Consider the following 27,323-nt stretch of genomic DNA (forward strand, 5'->3'; position numbering starts at 1 on the left):
AGGTTTAATTCTGGCATCTTTTGATCTTTGTGTCTTTCTGTGGCAAGCACAGTTTTATATCAAATAAAGGACAGAGTTTGTTTGATCATTTAAAGAGACACAGATGACATGCAACAAGGATCAGAGGCCAGATCCAAACGCAGGATGTTGTGATTATATGGTTGTGTTTGAGCCAACGGCACCAAATACATTCTCTTTAAGATCATTTTTTTATGGAATGTCTGCTCGTAGACACAGATAAGGAATGTGAATGACATATGACAAATCCCACAGTGCTTAAAAACATAATATAAAAGGTGGTTAGGACCTCACTAAAAGGACAGTCTAAACTCCTGATGCCCTGTATATCTAAGTTAGAGTTTAGGAGAGGCCAAAACCTGAACATATTCCAGTTGGACATTTTTTACTGTAAAATGAATTGAGCATTTGTTAAGTTTGTCTGCCTGTCATGGGTCTTTTTTATGTCGCTAAAACCCATTTCTTTCTGCTGTCCCTGTCCACAGAAGTGAATGCATGCCGGGATTCCTTGGGGGTACACTGATTGTCATAAACCCCACGCCAGAATACCCAGACTACGACTTTAAAATTTGGTTAGGTTTAGGCACTAAACCAACTTGATTAGGGTTAAGGAAAGATCATGGCTTTTTTATATGCCCTTCATGAATGAAATCATGCAGCCACTTCAGCCAATTGATCGACAGGAACCTGTCAGTTTCCATATCTCAACACTGAACAAACATACAAACCTGAGAGCCGCCAAAACTCTATCCCCTTAATCTCTCAGTCTACATCACAGACCAGGAAGCAGCCGGACGACCCCCAACCCCAAGCCAAGGGTAAGCAAGTGAGCACACCTTCGACTGCGCAGAGCAAACAGGGGAGAGGGGAGATCTATATTTCACAAAGCGGGCCCCGGCACTCAGGGCTTGACAAAAGTAAACAATAGCACTAGCAGGCCCATAATTGATGGCACCGTTTCTTTTTATACAGTAAATAGATGTCAAACAGTGGTGGAACGCTAGCGACCAGATTACAAAAGATTTGTAACACCCCAGGATTACAGAAGAATGCCTTCCTTTGATCTTACACCACTTAGTCTTTGATTCCCAGTAATTACTCGAAGCAGCCGCTTTCTTCAGCAGGGCCTGAAAAATGATGTATGGCCTTTAGCAATTTCATAATTTTAGAGGGAATTAGTGCATGGGCTCTGGTTTTCTGCACACAACTGTGGTCAAGAAAAAAGGTGACAGTTTATGTAAAAGATATGAGTTCATCTTGTTTGGTTTTAAATATTAACAAGAAAAGAAAAAAAAAACATTTCAGCTAATATAATTATTGAATATATCCTTAATATTGTATTCACTGCGCTCCCACATGTGGAGGACTCAGATGATGGAAACTGTTGCATGTGAGAAAATGTTGGGGAGATTAAACAGTGAAAACTGTATGACAAACGATCAGTGGGACAGTCTTGGTAAATGTATATCTTGAGAGAACATGTATGGATATTCTTTATTGTTTTGTATTGATATGTTTTACCCTGAAGGCCATACACTCTGCCTGAATAATGGACCGACCCTCACATCTGAATGTATGTTATTTATTGAACTGCCTACCTACCTGCTTATGTTTTGTTCTTTTTGGTCGTTTCTTGTTTGTGTTACCCTCCTTTCTGTCTCTTTCACTTGTTCATATGTATGGTTGTTTGTTTGTTTCCTGTTTATAATTATGAAAAATAATTAAAGAAAACTCTAAATTAAAAAAAAAATTGCATTCATTGCAGGTCTTTACAATATTAGTGCAGCTCAAGGGATGGCACTCAGTTGATCAGTTGGTCAGTTGATTCACCACTTTAATAGAAACTGAAATATCTCAACAACTTTTTGACAGAGTGTCATGAACAGGTATCCTAGGTGTATCCTAGGCCTAGAAGATGAACGTCTTTGGTTGTTACCTGACCTTTCCTGTAGTGCCACCAGGATCTTATAATCTACAAGATTGATTGGCACCAAACTTGTGTTGTTTCAATAACTACTGTATGCATTGCCGTTAAATTTGTTACAGACATTCATTTATTCAGGTCAAAATTATAGCCTTAGATGTACTATGTGTTTATTGCTAATTAGCATATGCTAGCTATGCTACTACACTATACTATGATTATGAACATTATACCTCCATGTTATCATTTAGCTTGGTGCAATGCTGTGCCTAAGTGCAGCCTCACCACCCATTCTTGTTTCAGGTAATGTTTCAACTAGCATGGAATTTTCCCCATAAAAAGTGACTCAGTGATATTCATGGAATTATAACCAAAAAACATTTTGTAGATATATGCAACATTTGTTAATCCATACTTCCAAATATGTTACAAACCAGATTAAAAGTTTTTTCTTTCATGTAGGTACATTACATTTTTCAACTCTAGCATCCCACCTTAGCACAGTGAGATGCTATAATCACGTACAATTCTGGACATAGTGGCTCTAAATTTTAGATGCCTGTTTCATTTTTCAAGTCTACTACTGTGTTGCTTCACGCCATCTAAGTGTGTGGTAACTGTGTCCTCTTCACTCATAAGTACCCATGAATCATATCAAATGTATTGTGCGAATATGTTATATAAACACAACATTCATCAGCCTCCATCCCGTGTGTGTCAGTGAGAGTGAGCGTCATCAAGTCGACTTGTACAGATAGCTCCGCTTCCTCCAAGAGGTGGTGGCGCGGGTTCTCAGCAGCAGGGATCTCAGCAGTCGCATGCTACGGAAGAAGATAGCAAAGATAGATGAAAGACTGCCTGCATGTGAGACTGGAAGAGAAGAAGATGAGACGGGGGTGAAGTCTCCAAAACAATTCCATTATTGGCACAGTAAGTGCAGGCAATAAGGGTCTTCTCTTTTGGGTGCTCATCAAAGTTCTTTACAGGAGGCAGAAGGGAAATAATGCACTAGAAAGCTTGAACAAAATCACTCTTGGGCATCAAAGGATTGCCATTATCTCACACAAATACACACACACACACAGACACATAAGCTCACAGCACTGTCAGAAGCATCTTGGAGCACCGTAATGCTTTGATGTGCATTTATCTGGATGTTGTTACAGTTGGGTGAAGAAGACTGATACCGATATTTGTGCATAAATAGACAGCATAAAAAGAACAACCTCGTGCACGGCATGCCAACAGAGAGGTGTTCCGAATGACTTCTCAGAAGGTAAAAGTTTATAAAATTTAGATCATTTGGGACTATAAATCTCTCCACTAGAGTTGGCTCACCAGTGGAAGCATGATTGGGGTGCTAGTAAATATAGCCACTCGATTAGGTGTGAGAGCAAGCAAACATTTCAGTTACTCTAAGGGACGTGGAGGAATCTCGAACTATGTATTGTGATAGTTTGAGAGTAACCCCCAAGTTTCACCGGGAATGGACGCCGCAGCAACAAGTGGCCGTTCTAGTCAATGTTTTAAACCCCACTGGCTCTGCCGCAGTCCGGTTCAGAAGTGTCTCGGAAGTGGGCCTCTGCTCGACTGTTCTATTTTTGACAGACGCCACGAGCAGCCCGCGTCAATTTACACAGATCACCTCAAGCTGGCGGAAGCCAAACACAGAAACAGCATAGAGAATCCGGTGGATTTTCAAAATAAAATACCCTGTGCAGAATTAATCAAACCAAAACTGATTAATATGGGGTTTGCAGTTTGCAATTAATGGTTCGACCCATCTCACCTTGAAGGTTCTCTGTGGGATTTTCTTGTAGAAAACATCTTTGAACATCTTTCCTTGCCTTTTGCTGGTGCATGGCTATGTTTCCACCAGTGAGTGAATAGTATAATGTGAAAACGCTGGCAGGAGTGTGTATCGTATCACTTGTCTGCACATGCATGTACAAGTGCATCATCACGCGTGAACTAGTACAGAATGAGATACAAAAAGTCAACATTTTCATGAAAACATTATTCTATAGCACCTCTGGTGGTCAAAAACACAACAGCGCACCTTTATGTGTTATGGGAAACTTTATGTTGTGTTAAAATATATAAAATTAAATATGATTCAAGAGAATTCGAGACTCTTTATCTTGTCCAGAGGGAATACTCATGATACTATAAAACTGGCAATACTGTATGTCAGATTTTAAACAAGTCCAATAATAACTAAAACTAACATATCGGTCTAACCCTAGCAAAGACGGCCTCCAACGGCAGCACTCACCTAGCCTGCATCCTTCTTTAGGATTTAGGCGAGGCTTCCTCTTGGCTGAGTTTGTTATCCCTTCACCCTTATTCTCTTAAATGCCCATGAAGATAAGATGGCTGTGTGATAAGTGAGCGTGCAACTCCCTGCACAGCCCAGATATAGCACACGACAAGAGGCGCAAGTGTGTCTCTCCTCTTTGTAAGTCTTAAATTTCAAAGAGAGATCAGTGTGGGCAGGATGAGCTGGGAATCCTGCATGAATGGAAAGCCTGCAACTTTTAAGTCACATCACGTGAGAGATGAACAATCACGACAATCAGAATGCGACGGTTTATTGAAATTTATGTCCTCACAAAAGCTACTGAAATCTTCTGTTATACAACATACCCTGATCTATAAATAAAATCATTCTTGTTATGAGTATGTGGGAGTGTATGCAACAAATCACCTTATCTTAGCATGACTGTGTCTGTGTGTGTGTGTGTGTGTCGAGAGAAAAAGAGAGAGAGCGCACCTTCTACTACTTTCTACTACCACAATTTTTAGGGAGGGTTCTGTGCCTTGTTCAAGACACCTAACAGCTCATAAGAAAGGAGAGTGTTACTTACTCATTTTTACCACTGAAGTGTTTGGTCTCAGGATTCCCTTAACAATTCCACAGATCATATACAATGATTTTATATTGCTTTTCTATTATTTTACAATTAATAGGTTCATGTCCCTTGTGGAGAAAAGTCCTTAGATAATCCTGACATAACCGAGACGCTTGAAAGTTATCACGGATCGCTGCATTTTGTGTGTGAGTTACACACACACACACACACACGCCTCACAGGCCTGAGCACACAGATACGCTCTCCACAAAGCTGCACAGACACGTGAATAATGAAAATTCACTCGATGACAGACAAAGCTCTATTGTGCCATATTAATAAGATTTAATACGGAGCTTTCTTTTTCTCTGACACTGGCAGGCCAACTTGTTCTTGTTGGCAAACTTGTCTTATCTCAGCATCTTCCAACTGTGTCATTCATTATTTGGCCTCTAGCTTATCTAAACTGAGGACTATAGTTTTCAAGGCATCTCAACTCCCACACAGAGGAAATTGTGGAAGTCACAGTTAAGAGTAAAATTTAATGCATTTGGCTTGCAGGAAGTTTTATTACCTTAAAGTCAAAACAAATGCCAGATCTCTATGTGCATGAACTGTTTTCATTATTTGCATGTTTACTCCAGTGCAAAAGAGGCGTGCAACAACTACTGATGTCTTGATAATGATAAAATGTAAGTTTCACAGTCTGTAACAAACAGTTAGTTACTGCACAAACATACACACAAACACACACCAGCTGAAAAATTCAACGGGCCTCAATGAAACCAGGACATTTTTGCACTGATGATGAGGGACACGAACATGTTTTGTGCTGCTTTGTCACACCATGCGGGATGTTTGCTGGACAGATGATGTGGACTACTTCGGGAATCTAAGCTTCCATTGGTGTTTGTTAGCTAACATGTTTCTAACATTTTAACATTATTCTGTAAGACATCCTCTGACATTATAATTACCTATCTTTGCTCATTTACTAGCATGTCAATTCAGTGGTCCATGTTCAGTTTGAACCTTGACAGATTCCTATTGTGGATTTTTCTTATGTGCATTGTATCATGTATATTTGTATGTGCTTTGTTTATATCAGTTGTTTAAACTTAATTTATCATTATAATTGGATAATAGCATTTTTATTTTATTCAATGTACTCATTTGCCTGCATTGTCTGCTCATCCCATCTTTTCCTGTGCATGTGTTTTTGTGTATATATGTGACTATATTACGCTGTTGGTGCACAGTACTGTTTTCGAGCTCATCAATACATGTTAACATTGAATAGCAAATGTTATTCTGTATGGTTTTATAGTACCTTTTTAAGATCTGGTTAGGGACAATAGATGTGCCTTCGAGGCCAACTCTGTCTCATGTTAATCTGTGGACATTGTACCTGTCAAATAAACTGATATATAAAAAAAATTATTAAATGGATCCAGTTTGTTCTCCGCTTTGAGCTAATGTGATGTGAATGCACAATTTACCTGCACAGACATATCAGATGTCTCACAGCACACACACACACACACACACACACACACACACTCCATGTAGTCACGCTGATATGTATAAACAACTGTATATTATATGTTTTGTTCTTTTACACTGTATTTGGCTGTGACACTTTATTCATTGTACTGTGTATATCAATTCATACTATGTAATTCAGTGACTCTGTCAGCATAGTCTTCTCAAAATTGTTGTGCATGTATTTTATCCAGCATTTGAAGTGATTCAGATTGTGATATTGGGAATTTGGGTTTTGTGCCAGGGGGAGGCCTAAGGGCTTGCCCTACATCATTCATTATGCCCTTGCCCATCAAGCAGCACAAGCTGTACTGCTCTGGAGTCATTCCAAGAGGGCTCTCATCATTAGCTTGCCACTTGGCGGCCAATTGCTGGAGCAAAAGAGACAAAAGCTACAGTCCACCCCTGCATGCTCTGATTGCTCTGAGAGAGAGAGAGAGAGAGAGAGAGAGAGAGAGAGAGAGAGAGAGAGAGATGGGGGGAGGGATGGGGGCCTCCTTTTTGGCATGGCGGAATGTAGATTCTAGTAGCTGGGTAGTTGTGTAGTTGGTTTTGGCTCAGGATGTGCAGGACAGAGGTAAATGGGGTCTCTATCAGCTCAGTCAGTGAGTTTTTCAGCCGATTCAGATCGCTATGTTCCTCATGCATGATTTAATTACATGGATTAATAGTTAACATCCAACCTAAGGACAGAGAAGGAGAGGAAGTTTGAAATCTGTTGTTGCCTTTTTATTTCTGTCATTTTTACTCAATGCAAAATAATCCCTAAAGTTCTTCATAACAGCTGTCTTTGTAGTCATGGCAGGTGTTTGATCTATCAGATAAACTAATCATTTCCAATAAAAGTGAAGGACAGGAGAAATAACTGGCAGATTTGCAGACACTCCAGGAAAAAAGGTGTTCTATTGTCTATGATTCTGACATGAAGAAATGACAACAAATGAAAAGCTTGGAATCATCTTGATCCTCTCCTTTCTCACAGGCTCTTTTGCCTAATCACTCACTCTCTCTCGCTGTCCCGACCAGTGGATTTTGCCATGCTGTGATCCTCCTGCGCCTCCAGGCCCTCAGGTTATTTGGATATTGCATGGAGTCAAAGGCCTGTCAATCAGATAAGCAGTGACCTCGCAGGCCCAGCAGATAAGACGTTACATGGCAAGAGGAAATGGCAGACAGCGGGGGGACACAAGGCCTGACTATGAAGGCTCGGTGAAGCGAGACTGATCAAAACAGCTCTTCAAACTCCAAAAAGGCTGCCAAGAATGAAAATATATTGCTTGTGCCTTTTTTTCTCCATTTACATTGACTGAATCTGATTTGGACCTTATTGGCAAGTGCTTGTCTTTTCATCTGATGAAAAAACAACAACAAGGTGTTACAAGTTTTCTCTCACAAAAGGATGAATGAAAAAGGGAACATTTTCAAGAATGTATGTAATTTTGTATTGCACATACACTAATAAAAAAAGTTTAGGGGTTAAAGTTCGGAACCATTTTAAAATATATATGTCAGAAAATATCTAAATCTAAAGAAAACTGCATCAGATATTAGTTGTAATTATCAGTGATAGACTCCCATAAAAAAAGCATTCATGCAAGATTTAACAGCCTAAATAAATGGCTCGCACACAGTCATTTCAGCTTCTACAGACTCGCTGAGGTGGTAGGACAAACTTGCCAGTCATTCCGTTATACTGTGAAATTACAAAAGGATGAGTGAAGGGCGAGTCTTGTTTAGGACGGCAGCTTTTGGGTGGTCCACAGGTTGGAAGCCCTCTGGGAGGGTTTAAGGAGACCTCCACATGTAATACCAATACGACGACCTGTTGAAACAGAGTAGACACTAATTCAAATGCAGCTCTGCCACAACCAAAAATACATCTTCTTCCCCATTTGAAAATGAATTTTTCCACAAAGCCATTACTTTTCATTTTCCCATAATTAAATAATTTGAAGTAACTTTTGGAAAAATAAACTGGTTTGAGCCTACGTCTGAGTAAAAACCTCAGATATATTATGTATAATACATCTCACCACTGCAAAAGCCTAAATAAATACCAAAAATACAGCACAACACAATGCAAACTGTTCATTTAAATAATATTGTCCCAAATACATAAGCCACATGATTATCTAGGGAAATGTTTGCTGAGCCCACACACTCGTACTTTCATCTCAACACTCTACTTCATATTCACACATTTAAATATAGGTCTGCTAACCAGGACAACCGCAGTCCTGTGAAACAGGCCACCGAGCCAATGATTCAGTTCTTTTCTCAAGAGACCCTCAATAAATGTTGTTCAGGGAGGGGAGAAAAGTACTCATTCAACCCCCAAACAGTCTGGGGGGGTGGAGGGGGGTTCAAACACTTCAGTCAGAAGTGCTCCTCTAAGTGAAAGGGTTACCGCTGCAGAGATTAGCTAAGTAAAGCCAATTAAAGTCAGTTTAGCTGTATTAGTTTTGTTTTATTAATGAAACAAATACATGTTCAATCTAATTTGGATAATAAGAATAATTAATGCACACTGTATTACATAGGACCATACATATATATTGCAGCTCTTTCAGAACATAATGATATTTTCACCTAGTTTTATGTACGTTCGGAACATATACTGTGTCTTGTTATTTGGTTATGTGGCTGTTTTGTAGGATTTTAATGGAGATACCTTTGATTTATCTTTTCATACTACAATGCTGAATACATATTAATGAAATCTGTACCAAGGTATCTGGCATAATTTACCGATGTTATGGGTCTGTATGCAGTGGTGAGAGTAGCCCACCCTCTGTGATGCCTGAGTACTGTAGGTCTCAAGATGTCAGAGGATTCATGTTACAAGACCCACCATGTTCTGTATGTTCCTGAGGATTGTGGTTTGCCAGTGTTTTTTCCACACTTCGCCTTTTGTCCTGGGACATCTTTAGGCATGGTACTATCTTAGCACTCGTTTCTCCACCTTATGCACTTGGTTTGATTACCAGCTACGGTATAACATCACTGCCAACATTTTAACCAGTGCCAAATACATTTGTGGATCATATCAGCAGGCTTCCAACATACCGATGCAGTATTGTATACAGCTGTACAACATACAGAATCATTTGTGTGACTGATGAAATAAACGTAAAAATTAATTAGACAATTAAAATAGAATTACAATACTAAAGTGCATAGAAGACATGGAGGCTTTGTGTGCACTGTATAAAGACAACTCAAATGTCTGGCCCCCTGAGCAAGAAATTGCTATAGTGAAGCCACAGGTTTTAATGGGATCTTCATTTCAACTACATTAAACCCTCAGCGCATGCATGACTGAATGACATTGATTTAGATGGATAAATATCAGCTTATGCCAACGGCTGCAAACAATTACCTGAAGTGTGTGCCTGCAGTGCCCTCTATTGTCGAAAGACAAGACTAACAAGTAGGTGAACACAGACTTTAATCCTAAAGCTGATCTCGTTCTCCGTACCATGAAATTGTTGTATAGGGCTGAACTGACATAAAGAAGAAATAATATACTATCCTAAAAGTACTCTTGGTTTTCCTTTTGTTTCACCAGTGTGTGTACAGCACACATACAGTGTGAACTGCATTTGTATGAAAATGTGCTGTACAAATGAATTGAAGGCAGATATCAAAGAACAGGTAACGGTGCATAGAGTTTTAGACAGGGTTATGGTGAAGCCTGTCGTTGTGTTTCATACGATTACAGTAGTATTTCATAGACTCCCACTGACCCCTTTGCCTCTTTAAAAAACAAAACAAAACAAAAAATATTTTTAATAATGAATAAGAAGGAGGTGGCAGTAGCTCAGTCCATAGGGACTTGGCTTGGGAACCGGAGGGTGGCCGGCTCAAGTCCAGCATTGACCAAAAATATAGAAGGTGGACTGGTAGCTGGAGAGGTACCAGCTCACCTCCTGGGCCGGGTGCCCCCGAGCAAGGCACCGAACCCCCCCCCCAACAGCTCACAGGGTGCTGCTCTGGCTGGCTGCCCATCACTCCACCATCTCATTGCCCATACATGCATGTGTGTGTGTGTGTTTTAGGATAAAAATGCATGTAAATAAAAAATAAAACAGAGAAAAAAATAATTTCCCTGTTGAAGGATTAATAAAGTATCTAAAAAAAAAGAATATATTATGTCAGTGTCTACTGACAGGGTGTAGTGCAATTAAGCAGTAGGTCTAAATAATTAAATCATGTTTTGTTCAGCAAAGTGCAAGATGTTGTTGAAATATAAAGAAAAAAAACATCTTTATTGTTCTAATTATAAAGTCTTATGTAAGCTGTACACAGTGAAAGAGTGTAAAACTGATGATGGTGAATGATTTATGCTATTAAACATAATCTTTGTATACACCCTCTGAGTAAACTCACTTTCCTCTTTTAAATGTTCACTGTGCAGCTGTTTTGTTTTTGTCATGAAAACATACCGGCCTGCACTTTTCGTCGTTGGCGTGGCTTCATATATATTTTTGTTTACATTTCTATTTATTTATTTATTTATTTGTCTTCTCGTTCATATTTCGCAGTCGCCCGCCTCCTTCAGCGTGCACAAAATGACACGTCCGGTTTACCCGGAAGTAAGCATAATTCCCAAAGATGGCGGAGCAAGGTCCGATGGCCATAGCGATGCGGCTACGAAACCAGCTCCAGTCCGTCTACAAGCTGGACCCGCTGCGGAACGAGGTGAGCGGCCGTGTTGTTCAGGCTCTCTTGCAGTGGGGCAGAAACGCGCGGGCAGTCAAGCTGCAGCAGAGCCGAGTTTAACGTGCGCATGGACGGGAGATCGTTGTCGTCTCCGCCGCGCTGATGGAGAGAAGAGGGAGAGAGCAACGCAGAGCGCCGCGCACGGAGCCGCGTCTGCGCATGCGCGGAGTCCACCCGTGTTGTTCTCCCGCTACAGCGGAGCAGCGCGCGGAAACCATAACTGACAACTTACTGTTATTTGGCTCGTTCTCGGTCACACGCGAGGCTGCACTCGTCAGCTGTACCGGGGCTTTACTTGTAGTTGAAGCGACGTGTGAGTGAACCGGGACGGTAACCTCTCTCTCTCTCTCTCTCTCTCTCTCTCTCTCTCGCTCTCTCTCTCTCTCGTGTAATGAAGTAACGGTGCTGTGTTTATATCTGCCCCCTGTTTGTGTTTGACGAGAGCAGACCTCGTTGTTATCGCGGTTACACTTGTTTTGTTGACTTTGCGGTTAGCTGCTGGGTGATATTGGTTTTCAACTGGTCCCATCAGTGCAAACAAAAAAAAAAAAACACAAATTTGAACCCTGACCCACTTTTCTTAAAGAAACGGACAGGAAGTCCGCTCACATCCAGCCTTGTTTTTACTGTGGTCATTAATTAGTCCCCCTGGAAAGAAAAGACTTTTATTTTTTTTTAACGTAACTGCTCCCTCGGTACACACTGAAGCAAAGGTCAGGGATAGAGGAGTCTCGTCCAAAAGCAGGAGGGCTGGAGAAGAAGTCGGCTGATGCAGGACTGCAAGTTAAGCCATTTTCACAGCACGTACATACAGCTGAACCCGCTGTGCAGTTTCATTATTTTCATTATTTATTTCATTCTCAAGTTCAAGCTCACAGTGATGTGTGTATGTATGTGTGTATATATATTTATATATACACACATGCATATAGTTCAGCATTGACAGCTATCATTCTTAGACTATCAAGTCTTTATTCATAAATGTTCATTGTTATGCCATTTTTAATTTCTTCTTTAAAAAGGTCAGCCACATGGTAACAAGCTCTTCGCACTGTGTGATATAACAGTTATATCTTTTTCTATCTGCTTTTTTGATTGTACAACAATAAGGTGGTCATGTTATTTAAAATAACAAATCTGCTTTTGAGTTCAATACTTGAAATTGAAAGTTCGTGTTGACTGATTTTTTTTTTTTTCAATATAGAATCGATATTGTGACAGCCCTATGGATGAATAAATGTTACATTTTTAAAAATTTAAAACCCCCTTTTTTTTTTCTTTGTCCTAACAGGAGGAGGTCAAGTTAAAGATCAAGGACCTGAACGAACACATCGTCTGCTACCTTTGTGCGGGTTACTTCATCGATGCCACAACAATTACAGAGTGTTTGCACACCTGTAAGTTTAAACAGAGCTGAACAAAATGATCAGCTATTCTCATGTCATTCACTTGTAAAAGTCTTTCTGCCATTTCACGAGGAGACGCTAATGTTTTGGCTGGTCATCAGAATGAAAGTTGAGTGTCTTTCTTTTTTCTGCTCTGCAGTCTGTAAAAGTTGTATCGTGAAATACCTACAAACGAGCAAGTATTGTCCAATGTGCAACATCAAAATCCATGAAACGCAGCCTTTACTCAACCTCAAACTGGATCGAGTGATGCAGGACATTGTCTACAAACTGGTGCCTGGACTACAAGAAAGTACGTAGGAAACTGGGCTGGTGAAATTTAAAGTAGTAAAATGTTTGTTGACTGGTTTATCATTGATAGTATTAAATCACCTGTATTTAATGTACTTGAAAATCACTATTGTTGCTATATCTGTCATGTTTGTCCAATATTTATGTTCAGGTGAAGACAAAAGAATAAAGGAATTTTATCAGTCACGTGGGTTAGAGAGAGTCATCCAACCTTCTGGAGATGGTAAGTCTGCAATTCAGTGTTGTCTGTAATGCTCAAACTTTATGAACACGTAGACAACAATATAAGCTGTCTTAATGTACTAAAATATTTTTCAGCAACCTTTTCTTCATGACTAAGATGAGCGAAGAGTAGAACTTTGGAAATAAAAACTACGACAAAACGGGACTAAAATGTTAGTGGGACGTATCGGATATAGAAAAAATGCATGATCCTCAATCGTGCATAATAATGCTCAGGAAGGGCAGTTTGTTAACTTAATAAAAATAAATACGTATTACAGGGTAAAGTGACAAAGCAGTGCTCCAAATAAGTTAATAACTTTCAGAAACATTGCAATCAACAATAAAGAACATGTTCGGAACAACTTCAGCTAAGTACACGCTACTGTAGCACAGTAGGCAGGGGAGAAAAGTGTTATTTTGGCAGAGAGTAAAATAAAGAAATGAGACTAAAACTAATGCACCTTTTCACTTGAAGACCCAAGACTAAATCTGAAGTAGCTGCCAAGATTAATGCTGCATGTAAAGTCCAAGATGACAGTTGGAGAATTCATTTTACAGTTTCCTGGAAAAAGCAAACGTACCACATCCTGTAATTCACAGACACCAGTACCAGACACCGCTGTAATCAAGAAATATAAAAGCTGTCATGGAGTAGCTGAAGGTTGAATCACTATTTGGTTTTATCAATTGACGAGAGGTGATAAAACTGCTTTTTGTGTGCGTGTGTTAATGACACTAATTTTAACTATGTCCCTGCAGATGCATGAAACTAACTTGGGCTTTGCATTGCATAGTATTTCTGAAGACTCATACTGTGTCTGCCTTCATTTTGTTGTTAGTTCCTGTTCTAGACTACATTGCAACAATGTTCCCAGTCAACCACATGGTGATTAATGTGTACTTGTGTACTGATTTCTACATTTAAAACCATTTTCTACCTTCTCACTAGATGCTGTACCCGACGCTACAGGTTTACCGTACACAAGCTTTGACCATTCAAAAGCCCACTTCTACAGATATGATGAGCAGGTTTCGCTGTGTTTAGAAAGGCTAAGGTAAACTTTAAAGTTTTGAATGTAAATAAAATATGCTGCTAAATGTTTGAAACTTTGAAGGTAGACATTTCAAAACTGTCTGTTTTGTCTTGACAGTTCATCGCTTGCTGGAAAAGATAAGATGAAACTTACTCTGCAGGTAAGTAAATCACACACACACACACACACACACACACACACACACACACACACACACACACACACACACACACAGTGAAGTTGAGCTGGTTATGGATGCTTTCAAAGCAACTCTCGGCTCACAGGCTTGCACAGCCGTGCAAAACATGTCTCCGGGGGCACATTTTTGAAGCTTTAACAAGTAATTTTCTACCCTTAACTGCTAAGCAAATACATGGCACAATGACATCTGCAGCAACAGCAGAATTCAGCACTCAGCTGGTTACTCTGGCTGCCTCATACTTGTAGAGAGACAGGGATAAGTGGGACAAGTACACCAGCGAGGCGTATAATCATTCTTCATTTCCCGATCAAACTTCTAATCTCTCAATATGTGCTTTGTTCTAAATGTTTGAGAAAGAGCTGTTGTGTTTTCAACCAACAACACGTGGACTTAAATGGCCAAGATGTTTGTGGTCATTAGTGGTGACTTGTAGGACCTAAAGAAAATCAGAAAACTGTATCAATCCAATCATCACACAACAATGTATTCATGTCCAACAGTTAAAATGCGACCCCTCCCCCCCAATAAAGACAGATGTTGAATGTCAGAAGTCAAACACCACTTGGAAGACAACAAATGTAATTTTAGGAGCTAATCAACCTGACAATTATGACAGTTATCCCAATAGTTCCCTGTCTTATCATTGTTCCTTGTGCCCATTCATACACATTTACATCCTTGTAATTTAAATGTGTTTTGAAATGTGCTTGCTAACCAATTTTAAACCCACTAACCTGGAAAAAAAATGCCTACCTCATCAGTTCTCACTGGGGGTTTTTCCCCATGTGGCTGGATGCTCTTGACAGCCCCATTTGTCGAGGGATGCGTGTCTGTAACAAGGGAAGTGGGATTGTGTAATGACCTGATTGGACTGAATCAAGGCTTGAACAAAGATCACAGGGAGAGTTATTTAACTAAAATGCACGGTGCTTATTGTGCACACTGTCCAGCCAACATCGCTGTACATACTGCAAAGAGTTTGGTCGGTCAACAGAGGGCGCCCTTGTCTAACAGATGCTTGTGTGCCACTTCTCTTCTCTCATCCGAGCTCACACTAAAATCAAGATTTCAGAGACACATGTTTTCATCTAGCATATTTAAAGATTCTAAACAAGTAATGAATTTTTCTACATGAGATGAGTTAAGGAGACGAAATTTCACATGATCTAGATGTGATATTCTGACACGTCAGGGGCTTAAAGTACAAGAAGAATCTTCAAAACCTGAAATATCACAGGATGCGATCTGGTGACCGTCTTTGACCACTGTGTGACATTAAAATTCTGTTTATTGTTGTATCAAATGTTACCTTGTGGAAAGGGAACATGTGGCTTCATTGGTTCCATTTCTGATCCTGATATGCACTTTGTGAACTTATAAAAGGGATTAGCTGGCAGCAAGGACGCCTATTAAAAATAAAAGAACGCTTAGCTTAATCACACCAGCGGGGGTTATGTTTGTCCATGTCCTTGCAGTGTTCTCTAGCATATCAAATCATATCCCACTGTTTTTACTGGGATGGCAATTCAGTAAAATCATTGACGTCCCCAGCTTTCCAAAAGAATAAGGAAGTTTAGCATAATGAGCTAAGAGTGGGCAATAAGTCAGTTGGGAGTGGAACAGGTCGAGAAGTAAGCTGCGTCTTTCATCACAGTAAATTTAATTGTAACAGGAGTACGCCACACCCTGTCATTACGCTGTTACTTGGCTGTTGGGTTACGTTTCTTGTATGCTGGAAAGGTGTTTTGACACCCTCTGTTACAGCAGCAAATTACCATTTGTCAGTTAACTTGGCTGGCTGCAGTATGAAAAACAATTTAATGCTAAACCAAAAATGAAAAACATCGGCTGAGTCAGTTTTACAGTATCTGAACAACAAAACCTACTACTGCTCTCTGAGCAAGGGGTTATTTCTGCAACAGGTGGTTGGACAACAAATTCTAGTGTGAAATGAGTGATATGTTTCCATTGAATAGTTGCATGTTTAGTACCGGGGTCAATCACGCAGCTTAACCTTAAGGCAATACAAACGAGAACTTGTTTGAAATCTCAGAGCAGGTCTGCAATGGTTTCAAGAGTTGGAGCCATAAACCCAAACATACAGCTGGTTGTGAATCATTGGAATTGCCCTCGTGACTTCAGTGTGTCATGTTACTCATCTGAAGTTTTACTGTGTATTTCTTTTGACCTTGTCTCTGCAGCAGAAGTTTGTTCGCTGTTCTGTCCGAGCGGAGGTGAGGCACCTACGGAAAGTGCTTTGTCATCGGCTAAACGTGGAAAAACACCAGGTCAGTCAGTAATCATCATCGACTGGGCAACATTATGGTACATGTGACGTTACATTATAGATTTGTCAATATTCATTTGTCCTATGCTAATGAGGCAAAATATGGGAAATGCTTACTGAGCTGCATTATCCACTCTCTTCAAAACACAAACTACAGCTGCTGTGTTATGAAAGACGGTTATGCAAGAGAAAGATTACATTTCCTGTAATTCTATGTTTGAGCAAACATACTCTTTTGGCACATGACTGTTGCTTAATCGTTTGTCCACTTGGGAATGGTGTCTTGTTGCATTTTTGCAACGTCAAACTGAGACTTGTCACATTGAAGGCTCTTTTGTCTCATTTTTGAGGCTTGAGATTTTCCATGTAAGATTCATGTGTGCCATACCTCTCCTTTCATACCAAGAAGTGCCGTCTGAAACCATGACTGTGATTTATTTTTTTGTTGTTGATTGTTTAGCAGAATAAACTTATTTAACATACAGCATATTAAACCAGAGATGACCTGCAGTTTTATCTGGTAAAGCGAATGATTAAGGGCCAAACGATCTCAGCCTATTCTCAAACTGAAGATGGGTACGAATAAATGGCTTGGAACTGGGTGTGCAATATGAACCGCCACTTTTATTAAGCAGAACTGGTGGTGTGGGATCAACATCGGTGATGCTGACAACATACAAACTGGGTTATAAATTGAAGACGGTCTATATTTTTGGTAATTGGCCATTGTTAAAGGGCTATAGTTCTGAGGCTCTGTCAATGTGGTTTGGGTTCAGTTAGAGTTAGAGTTAAATATATTTCATGACAACGTTTCTCTCAGACTTGCTTTCAGTAAAAGAAAGTATTTCCTCATTGCATCTTTTACTAACAGCAAACAGGTTTCACATAGAACAATAATCACAGTTGTTCCTCTCAGATTCCCCTTCACATCTGTTTGTGTGGTCTTCCTATAGGTCCAGATGTTGTTCAATAACGAGTCTCTGCCCGATCACATGACCATGAAACGGTTATGGCTCTCACACTGGTTTGGCAAGGTACAGTACAGCTACTGTTGAGAAGTGCCAACAAATGTCATACATTCCTTCACACTTTTCTTTGGACTGTAGTTTATCTGGAAAATTAGGATAAAGTTCACTGAAAATGTGTAATGTCGACTAAATTTCAAATGAAACACTTTTTGTCCAGAGGTAGTGTGACAACATTGTGACATGTTGGATTCTGACACACATGTATGAAGTATAAAATGTGAATAATTACATTTACCTAACTTCAAATGTTTCCCTTCCACGCATAATATTTCAAATCTTTTCTCCTCTAGGCACAACCATTAGTCCTTCACTACACCATCAAGGACAAACGGACCAAATAGGACTTGTTTTCACTCCGAGGACAGCTGTACATATTTTGTACAATACATATTCTATTTTAATAGTGTTTGTGTACATATACTTATTTTCCTTGTTTTGTATTTTTGAAAATAAATTAAAAATGTGAAAATAAAAGTTTGTGTTACTGGTCGTTGTTTGACAAGTTCTGAAAAAAACAAATTCAAATATATCGTTACTAGTTGCAGTTTTATTTCATTTAGACTTCTGTTTTAATACCTCAGTAGTTTGTCACAAAGTGTGACTAATGATATGATTTCTTTGCTTTCTGTTTGTTACTGTGTTAATATTGAGATAGAAGTATGAACTACCAGCATGTTAGAACCAAATTAAGACCATTACAATAGTTATCTTTAGGACTGTGCTAATAGGTGCCACAGTATTTAACACAGAGTAAGTAAAACCATTCCACTTATTTTCCTAAGTCATTTAAAGCATACAAGCTATGCTCCAGCATGATGTCTTTATACCAAAACAACCAACAAACAGTTGCTTGAGTTCTGTCATGGACTTGAAAGTCTTTCATTGTTTTCCAATTTTGAATCTCAGCAGATGTCAAGTATAAACAAATCTCTTATTCATACAACTAAAGCCAATCTGTAGTAGAAACACTTCTGGCAGTGGTAAATCTCGGGTTCATCAGGTTTCATAGGGACTGAGTCAATAGCAATTTCAAAGTCATGCCACAAATTCTGGACTCTGATTTAGGCTCCATTGTTATTGTGAAGCCATTCCCGTGTAGTTCTGGCCTTGTTTGGGGTTATTGTCTTACTGAAAGATAAATCATCTTTCCAGTCGCGGTTCTTTTTCGCAGACTGCAGCAGGTTTTCCTGCAGGATTTTTCTGCACTGACTTTGGTTTCTACATTTCCAGGCCTCCGGGGGCATTTTACAGAAAGATGCCACCCCTGGACTTTTTGCTTCAAAGTTTATGTTTCTGTTGATGGTGCAGATCATAGAATCTTCTGCTTTGCTTCAGTCTCCTACCGCTCCTATCCCTTTGGCAAACACCACTACAGCTCCAGATTGTGAGTTTTTCTTGCCAGCAGTGGTTTAATGCCTCTTATCTGCATGTAACTTATAGCTCCTTCAGTGTCCACACAGATGTCTTGGTGGCCTCCTTTACCAGAGCTCTTCTCTCACTGACACCTGGCCTGCTCGAGGCAGATTTACAGCTCTGCCACGGTCTTTCCGTTTTTATTGTTGACCTTTTGTGTAATCCAAGCGATATTCAGCGCATTGGAATTATCTCCTATCTCTCCCCTGAATGGCAGTTTTCAGTGATAGTGTCAGATATGTTCACAAATTAATCTCTAGATGCAGAGATTACTTTGTACAGATGATCTTAATTCACTTTACTGTGCAACTTAAAAAAAACACCATTAGGGATGATCTAGTGATATGTCAAAACAAGTCAGGCAAATATTTGACACAATTCTTTATTTTGTACTCGTTGAAATTAATAGTTTGTTTTTACTTAGATTTTAAAGAGCCTTCTTTGCTCCAACAGTGCCCAAAATTGTAGTTAGTTCACTGGGATTTAATATTGTAAAATAATAAAACATTTAAACGACTCCAATTCTTATAGGGGACAAAGAAGTCTCATTACCAGATCTAGTAGTGGCTGTTGTAAGCCTTCTGGATCGTTGTTTTTCAGTCTCATTTTTACAGGCACTCATCTCTTGATCTTTCAGTGACAGACTGTGTGTATTAGGCTAGCTTATAGTTTTTTTGTTTTGTTTTTGTTAGATTAGTTAAATCTTTATGATTTTGCCTTCTAGGCAACCTGTACTTTAAATCTCAGAAGGTATAATTACAGAGTTTTTTGTTGACCTAAAGGGAACTTAAGCGATTTATCATTCTAATTCCATAAAGTTGGCAAGAGACAAAAAAAGAATGGTCAAAATTGATGCAGCAGAGGCCGAGACATCCTGACTTTTCATCGCTGGTATGGGCTAGCTTGCATTTTTTGTCAGACCCGACAAGCTCGATAAATGCCCACATCTTTCAAACTCCACACCCCCAGTTTGTGAGGCAGGTTTCCTGTTATAAATTTGTGGTCTGCAAGCCCGATTGGAGATAACTCTCATCAGGGTTTTTTTTGCAGCTCCCTCCACAGCCACAGAAGACGTTATTCAACTGTTTACACAGGAACTGTAGTTCTCCTGGCGCTGAGTAAACTCTGCTTCATGTGTAAAATCAGTGGAGATGGTGCTCCTTTCAGCAGCATAGTTGCCATCACAACATTTAAAAGGAGCTTAAGCCAACTGGCATTCCACCTCGTCTTTAAAATATTTATGTGACACCCTAACTCTGGTGATATTTTATTGCACATTTTAGAGGCTTACAGTGAAAACCATATGAAAATGTTTGCTTGATTTCTCCAGTCTGTCCTGTCAAGGCTTGAGAAGGATTGCAACTCTTGTTTCTGTTCCAGATCTCATTCAAAAACAAAAGTTTGAGTCCATCCAAACCCACAACCTTTTTATCTTTTCACTGAGCATTCTCTCTCTCTCTTTGGAACCAACTCTGTTTTGCCCTGATTGCAAAGACAATCCTCCCTTATCAGCACTAGGTGGCACACTTGCTGCTCTTCAGACATCAGGAGCAGGACAAGCTTTGATGTGTGTGTGATCTTGTCCAGAGTGAAAGGGAAGACTCTGATAACCTGACACGGGCTGATAATGTATACAAGCCTTGTATCATATTCTGTCTCCACTGTTTTCTAAGTAGACTGCAGCAGCCACATCATTTCAGCGGCGCTTTACTAAGTTGCACCAGTGACATCTTGGGTATCCTATTGAGAAATTGCCCAAAATAACACAGTGATGTGCTTAGTGAACGTTTCATATTGTATAGGTGAAACAGCGGATTTCTGTTTTTTTTTTTTTATTCCACTGCTATACAAAGACAAATACCAGTGCTTGGTGTCTGTGTGTCTTAAAGGTCAAAGGCTAGAAATGGAGTTTAGATTTCAGATGAAAGAGGACCATGTGTTCATCAAGTGCAGACCAGTTTTCCATTTTACTTTAGAGGTCAGTAGCCTGAAATAAGACAGCTGTGGAGTAAAAACTTGCCAAATCTTTCAATTACTGAAGAAATATTGGCACAACAAAAGGTTTACAGGACTGAAAATTTAAAGATATTTTTGATATTTTTCCCAATAACCTCAAAAACATACTGATGTTAATTTGAACCTTTAGCTGGTCAAAATCAGGCCTTAGGTTTTTAAATGAAGAATAAAATGAACTCACTGAAAACACAGCACACAGCAGTCAGTATCATAACATACACAAAGACACACACACACACACATATTATGGGTTTCCCCCAGACACTATTACAAAGCCTGAGCAAGTCCCTCCAGGGACTGTGTATGTTTAAAACAACAATAATCCCCTAAAGCTGTGACCTTTAGGCCAAAATAGAGAATTTCAGGTTCCTGTCGGGCAGCTTGGTTAGATTGCAACTCGCACCCCTGGGCTTTAATTTTTCCTGATCATAATACACTGGAAAATGTGAATCTAAATGAAGCCCCCAATAAATGGGGCCACTGACTGAGTGTATATAATTCACTTCTGTCATTGAAAGTAGCTCAATCTGAGATTTAATCCAATTTTAAGAAAAACTGATTAAACCCTGATGGTGAAATCTGCTGAATCTGTTATTGGTACAGTAAATAATAGTAACCACCTTTTAATAATTCAAGTTGTTACACGTCCTTCTGTTTTAAATTCCAAAATAAAAGAATAAAACAATTTTATAGGAAAATTATAGGTATGCTTTTGACATAAAAATGCCATTTAAAATGAATTTCAGTGATGTTCTCTCCTGTTATGTTATATATATATATATATATATATATAGATATATAGATATATATATATAGATATATATATATATATATATAGAATATATATAATATATATATATTTATAACTAAGACATTACAGTTGGATCTAAGCAGTTCGTCCTCTGACTTGTATTTAAAGCTCCATCCTCTGTGTTGTTCCTCCTGCCAGTGCAGAGTGGCTCCATAATAAAAGGCCTACTTGACTTTTCAACCTCCACGATTCCAGCCGATTACTTCTATTGTGTGCGCCAGCCTGCTCAGTTTCTCTGCCCTCTTAGAAAAAAAAAAGGAAAAAGAAAGAGAAAAATCCGTCCTAACAAGCCATTTAGTTAGAAACCGTTTAGTCATAACTTCTCTCTTCACATTCTCTCTTATTATTATTGTTGTTATTATTATTATTAATACACACGTAAATGACAGTAAGAGGTACTCATTTCATTTTTCATAGCATTTTGTTAACAACTCCATGGCAATTTATGTCAAGAAAATAATTTTAAATATCAAGTTAATCTCCCTTTTAAATAAGTGATATAACAATAAACTCAGTTCATATTTTTTTCAGTATTTTAGGGAAACATTTTTAAAAATCTATTTTAAAAAAAATCGTGATTTTTTTTCCCTCGAATAATCACATCATCTTTTATTTATGAAGGTTTAACAATGACCAAATAATAAAAAGTGTTTGTTTAAGTGTCTGACTGCAGAATGAAATGGGATTATTGAGCACCTTTGCTTGTCTGTGCAATAATAATAAGAATAATAATAAAAAGAAATATCCTCCAATCCGTTTTCAATAGAACAGCATTATTAGAGTCTTATTTGTTTTGGGATCATTTACATTTTATCACCAAACAACTACAATAACACACCCCTCCCTTCCCTCACATACACACACACACACACACACACGCACACACACTTTAACACACCAAACTCTTGATCCCGTTACAAAACTTGCAAATGGCCAGCAGCAGCAGCAGCAGCAGCAGCAGCAGCAGCAGCACGTCGCATTTCCACTCCCTCCCATTGAGGTTTATTCATTAGGATCCTCACACTAACACATTTGCTATTCATGGGAGACTTTTTTTTTTCTTTCTTTCTCTCTTTTCCAAACAAACCCGAGTCAAGAGTGGCAGATGCGTGCCATTATTGCCCACGGCTCGGTGGAAGCTGTTTTATGTAAGGCAAAGGCGGGTTAACCTAATCAATCATGTCGACTAGTTGTGTTAAAGACGATTCATAGAAGGAGGAAGAAAACATATGGCGCAGGGGTGGGAGAAGCTTTTTCTTAACACCGCAGCCAGACCGGGACCTTCTTGTGACAAGATGCATTCAAAGCCGGGAGAAAGAATGGGAATAAAGGCAGAGGACGGCTGCTAATTGAAGTCATGGCACTTAAAGGCTGAAAGCAGGGGTCAGTTATTCAAAAGGGACAGTTTTTACCAAGCAGAGCAGGTTTTTGGTTGAATAATCCATCTATTTGCTCAATCTCTCCGGATAAATCCTCATGTTATTGTAGTCTTATTGGAAATTTATCTCATCTAGCATTCCTATAGAGGAGCTCACAGGTTACCATAACACCTACAGTATTATTTTAATATTGCTATAGCACATGTCCTTCTCCATATAATATTTTGTGACCTACTAATGCAGTAGCTGCCCCCCTTTTAAATCACATTTGTCACGGTGTAATCAGAATATTCCTGCAGGACACATTTGAATGTGTCATCCCTCAGATTTCTAATTTAGGATTGTTATAGTTGTTTTTAGTCTTATGCACAATCACACATCCAATCTCGCCGAAAGCTTCTTGAAATATCATATAACCTTTATTTACATAGATGCTGATTAAATAGAATGTTACAATAAAATTATCGCATAGGATGTTTGATATATATACAGAACTCAGAGCGTGTAAAAGTTTGCAGTCGGTATTAATAGTGACGTCTACTTTTTGCGCTGCGAACAGGCCTGCATGCTTTGCAGAAACACTTTTCGCTCAGAGCAAAGAAACAAAATAATTATAATCATAAATTTTACACTGAAGGAGGGATGGGTTGACACATGACCCCGGGTTGTGCATGTATATATATATAGAGAAAAAAAAGTTGATAAGGGTTATTTTAAATATTTGGCTGATCCGATTCTTTTAACAGAAGATTGCGAATAAATGACAAAAACCCCCAAAAATAATTGCACAACTTTCCATCCCCCCCTTTAAAAACGAGCGTGAAAAAATGATAATGTTTACACAATTTTCAGTCTCACTGTACCATAACAGTTAGATTCTGTCTGATAGGAAACCAGATATTCCTCAAATATTGTGGTGAAACTTTTAACGACAGACTTGGACGAGTCCGATTAATAAATTAAAATTGAGGAAAAAAGGAGGAGGAGAAAAAATAAAAACTTTCCTGAAATGTTTTTTTATGTATATATTCTCCTTTTTTTGTCAATATCCGTGCAAAAGTTTGGGAAGAAAAATGCCCCCTTTTTTTAATATTCTTTTTTGTTGCTGCTTATGAAAACCACAGGCCCCCTGACTGTCAATCGTCCACCTCAATTTCCTCGTCGTCCTCCGAGAATTCATCCGTTGTTTGGTCTCTGGACGAGGAGGGGGACTGTGGGAAGGCCCGGTGTCCTTGGGAGGTCGGGGAGATACTTGGCGATCTTGCCTCGGGTCCCCCACCCTGGGACTCCTCAATGTTTTCCATGCTGACGAGCTTCTGCAGGGTCTGTGGGGTGATTTTCTTTAGGGACTCCACGTCCGCTTTCATCTCCTCCAGGTCCCGCTTGAGTTTGGCCCTGCGGTTCTGAAACCAGGTGATAACCTGCGCGTTGGAGAGCCCCAGCTGCTGCGCGATCTGGTCGCGATCGGCCGGAGAAAGGTACTTCTGGTACAAAAACCTCTTCTCCAGTTCGTAAATCTGGTGGTTCGTGAAGGCCGTCCGCGACTTTCTCCTCTTTTTCGACGTCTGCCTCTGTCCGAAAGCGTTTACATGCTCACGACCTTGGAGGGGTGGAAGAAGAAAACAGAAGAAGATTGAAAACAACTGCAAGGGTCACTTTCCCCCAAACTATAGCAGCAACAGAGGACACTGCTGAGCAGGCCTGCCCTCGGTTTACATTAGAAATATTACATTAAGTCCACTTCATTTCAACAGCGACCAGACCCATTTTTAAAAAGTTTGCCGAATGCAGAGCTCTGTCTGGATAACACCGAGCTAAGTGCTGTCAACGTTGTCACGGAAAAAAAAAAAAAAAAAAACATTTTCACTGAAAAGAAGCGAAATAATTCATCTCAGTGGTGAAAACCTCTACATATTCTGAGCCAAAGAAGAACTTAATCAAATATTACAATTGCTGGTTGTATTATTTTTTGCATTTCAAGTTAGATTTACACTCATTTACATTGTGTCCTTTAAGTTTATCTACCAGCCTGACCATTTTTATCCAACAACATAGCACTGCATGGAGCAGGCTGTAATGGCTGATTGACGTTTTGACAGCAGTATAATACATTAGCCAATATATTAGCCGGTTTTAGCAGTTCATAGATCATATGCATGCACATTTCACTGCGTAAATGTGGCATTTCCCATGTCTTATCCTTAAATTTTACGCATTCCCATACAGCTGTCCGAGGATTTCCACGTTTATAGTCAAAACAAACCCAGCTGGCGCTCATCTCAGCTGTGTGTCTGATGATTGTCGCGCTTGTTTCCCTTTTAAAAACAGTTTTAAAGTTGTTTGATCTATCTGAAAATCTATATTCAACAATAAAACTCTTTACCTTCTGCTGCCTGGATAACGCTGACTTCCAGACCCTTAAACGTTTTGCTGGCCAGCTCTTCCAGCGCGCACAGCGGCGAGGAGGGAGTGGTGATCCCGTTTCTCGCCGAGTTGGAGCCCGTCACTTTCTCCAGCACTCTCGGCGGACAGATACTGGCGACAGACTTCTTTACCGAGGGTTTGTTAAGGATATCCTCAATGCTGAACGGCGTTAAAGGTTTGTTGGAGTTCGCCGGCGGCGGCAGCTGGTCCAAGGGAGCCCGTCTCCTCTCGTCGCCGCTGGACTGCAACACAGAACCTGCCTTCATGTCTTTGCTGGAGGTCATCGCAGTCCTGAAGAATCGCTGCTTCCAGAAAAGTTGATTATTTCATTCAAATGGTAGTTTTAAGCGTCCACAAGTGTTTCCTCTGGTGCTCGACGTTCTCGTAGTCCCCCCTCTATATTTTTAACACTCAAAGCCGAATGTTGCAACTTAGCTCGCCGGAGAGCTTTCCTCCAAAATAACCATGCTTCGGGCGTAGTTGCAAAGGCAGCCGGACTGTATTCCCCTCAGAGAGTCGCAGTTCCTCTGCCAAGCTCCATGTAGATCTTTATGCAGTAACAGACTGGAGGGGGGTGAATCCCTGCAAGGGGAAAAAAAGCTGTCTCAAGCAGCAAGAAAAAGAAAGCGACTGCTAACGAGTTATTGTTGATTGGGCGAAGTTCAATTAGAGAAACACTACACTACTTGCTGACCCGCTGCTGCGTCTTAAAGGGCCGGACCATAATAACTAATTGGACGTGGGGAAAAGGAGGAGTCTGTTGCTGCCGAGGAGAAAGATGCCCTGCAATGTTTATGCATCTGTTTCCCTCTGCTGGTGTATTCTTCTAGAAAGGGAGAGTTGATGGCCATTAAAATACTGCCACCAGCATCTTTGCATTATGGAAAAAAAGTTTGGAGGAACACCGAGCCAACAATGGTCTCCAGCCGTGTTATTCATTTTGTCATCTTCGTGCGTAATTACGCATAGAGCGTTACGCGTAAATGTGCACATTAGGCACCGTATTGCCTGTGAATTTGGCTTAAAATAGCCACAATGAGCACATTTACGGAGCTGATTTTGAAGTCTATTAAAATGATTTGACTGCAAGTAAAAAGAAGCTGTCCAGGTTAACCCTTTGTTCAACATGACAGGTGATGGATTTTTGATTTATTCTTTTTTTTTGTTTGTTCTTTATTACATCAGATGTGTTGCCTGCTTCAAATCCGAAATTTTAAAACATGTAAAAAAAAAAAAAATTGAACGACTCAATTTTTAGCGTGTTAATAAATAACTGGAGAGATTAAACAGGCTTAATCTCTGAAGCACATTTTAAGATTTTAAAAACAGAAAAAGAGAACAAGAGAAAACAGAAAATGATTAACTGCTTAAGTTTCAGTTTGTTTATGTTTTTTTATCATTTTTGCTCACGCTGTTTGTTTATGTCGTATTATTTTTCCTCGATATATCACCAGTGCGTCAATATGACCCCGCAGGTAAAAACCCACAGTTACAGTGTAATCCAATGCGGTTGCGTGAAACAAGCGGATAATAAAGGTGACGCCGTGCTGTGGCTCCGAGTCTGAGGACCGAGAATGTGAATTTTACTGATGGGGGTTTAGGATGTTGAGAGAGAAACGGATTAGAGAGACAAAACGGGGGACGAGTTGGACGCCGAGGAGAGCAGCAGGTACGTCTGCTCAGAGGAAACACACCTTGTTTTATTTAAGACTTGTAAAATTTAACACATTCAGCTGTTGTCGCCACTTG

The 27,323-nt window shown here is 39.6% G+C and overlaps 2 protein-coding genes across 4 annotated transcripts; one reads left to right on the forward strand and one right to left on the reverse strand.

Annotated features, from left to right (window-relative positions):
- The first annotated feature begins 10,888 nt into the window (after window positions 1-10,888).
- On the forward strand, window positions 10,889-18,005 carry pcgf1 (polycomb group ring finger 1). 3 transcript variants are annotated; one of them, XM_010731428.3, is made up of 9 exons: window positions 10,889-11,037; window positions 12,350-12,455; window positions 12,604-12,756; window positions 12,907-12,978; window positions 13,930-14,035; window positions 14,132-14,174; window positions 16,418-16,504; window positions 17,457-17,537; window positions 17,822-18,005. In XM_010731428.3, the coding sequence occupies exons 1-9, from the start codon at window positions 10,951-10,953 to the stop codon at window positions 17,870-17,872; spliced, it is 786 nt and encodes a 261-aa protein (XP_010729730.1). In that variant the 5' UTR covers window positions 10,889-10,950; the 3' UTR covers window positions 17,873-18,005. The 3 variants fall into 3 exon arrangements, with proteins under 3 accessions (XP_010729730.1, XP_010729731.2, XP_019113973.1); XM_010731429.3 differs by having other exon boundaries at window positions 16,421-16,504; XM_019258428.2 differs by lacking the exon at window positions 10,889-11,037 and adding an exon at window positions 11,441-11,842.
- A 4,656-nt stretch (window positions 18,006-22,661) lies between these two features.
- On the reverse strand, window positions 22,662-26,281 carry lbx2 (ladybird homeobox 2). Its single transcript, XM_010731427.3, has 2 exons — window positions 25,534-26,281; window positions 22,662-24,750 (listed from the first exon to the last, which is right to left on the reverse strand). The coding sequence occupies exons 1-2, from the start codon at window positions 25,856-25,858 to the stop codon at window positions 24,287-24,289; spliced, it is 789 nt and encodes a 262-aa protein (XP_010729729.1). The 5' UTR covers window positions 25,859-26,281; the 3' UTR covers window positions 22,662-24,286.
- Between the last annotated feature and the right edge of the window lie 1,042 nt (window positions 26,282-27,323).

Source organism: Larimichthys crocea, chromosome I (genome assembly GCF_000972845.2).
Source record: "Larimichthys crocea isolate SSNF chromosome I, L_crocea_2.0, whole genome shotgun sequence".
In the NCBI taxonomy this organism is placed as follows: domain Eukaryota; kingdom Metazoa; phylum Chordata; class Actinopteri; family Sciaenidae; genus Larimichthys; species Larimichthys crocea.

Coding starts and splice junctions, on each gene's coding strand:
- lbx2 (XM_010731427.3), bottom strand. CDS start 25,858: ATGACCTCCAGCAAAGACATGAAGGCAGGTTCTGTGTTGCAGTCCAGC. Junction 24,751..25,533: donor CGTTATCCAGGCAGCAGAAG/GTAAAGAGTTTT, acceptor CACCCCTCCAAG/GTCGTGAGCATGTAAACGCT.
- pcgf1 (XM_010731428.3), top strand. CDS start 10,951: ATGGCGGAGCAAGGTCCGATGGCCATAGCGATGCGGCTACGAAACCAG. Junction 12,456..12,603: donor TACAGAGTGTTTGCACACCT/GTAAGTTTAAAC, acceptor TCTGCTCTGCAG/TCTGTAAAAGTTGTATCGTG. Junction 12,979..13,929: donor CATCCAACCTTCTGGAGATG/GTAAGTCTGCAA, acceptor CCTTCTCACTAG/ATGCTGTACCCGACGCTACA.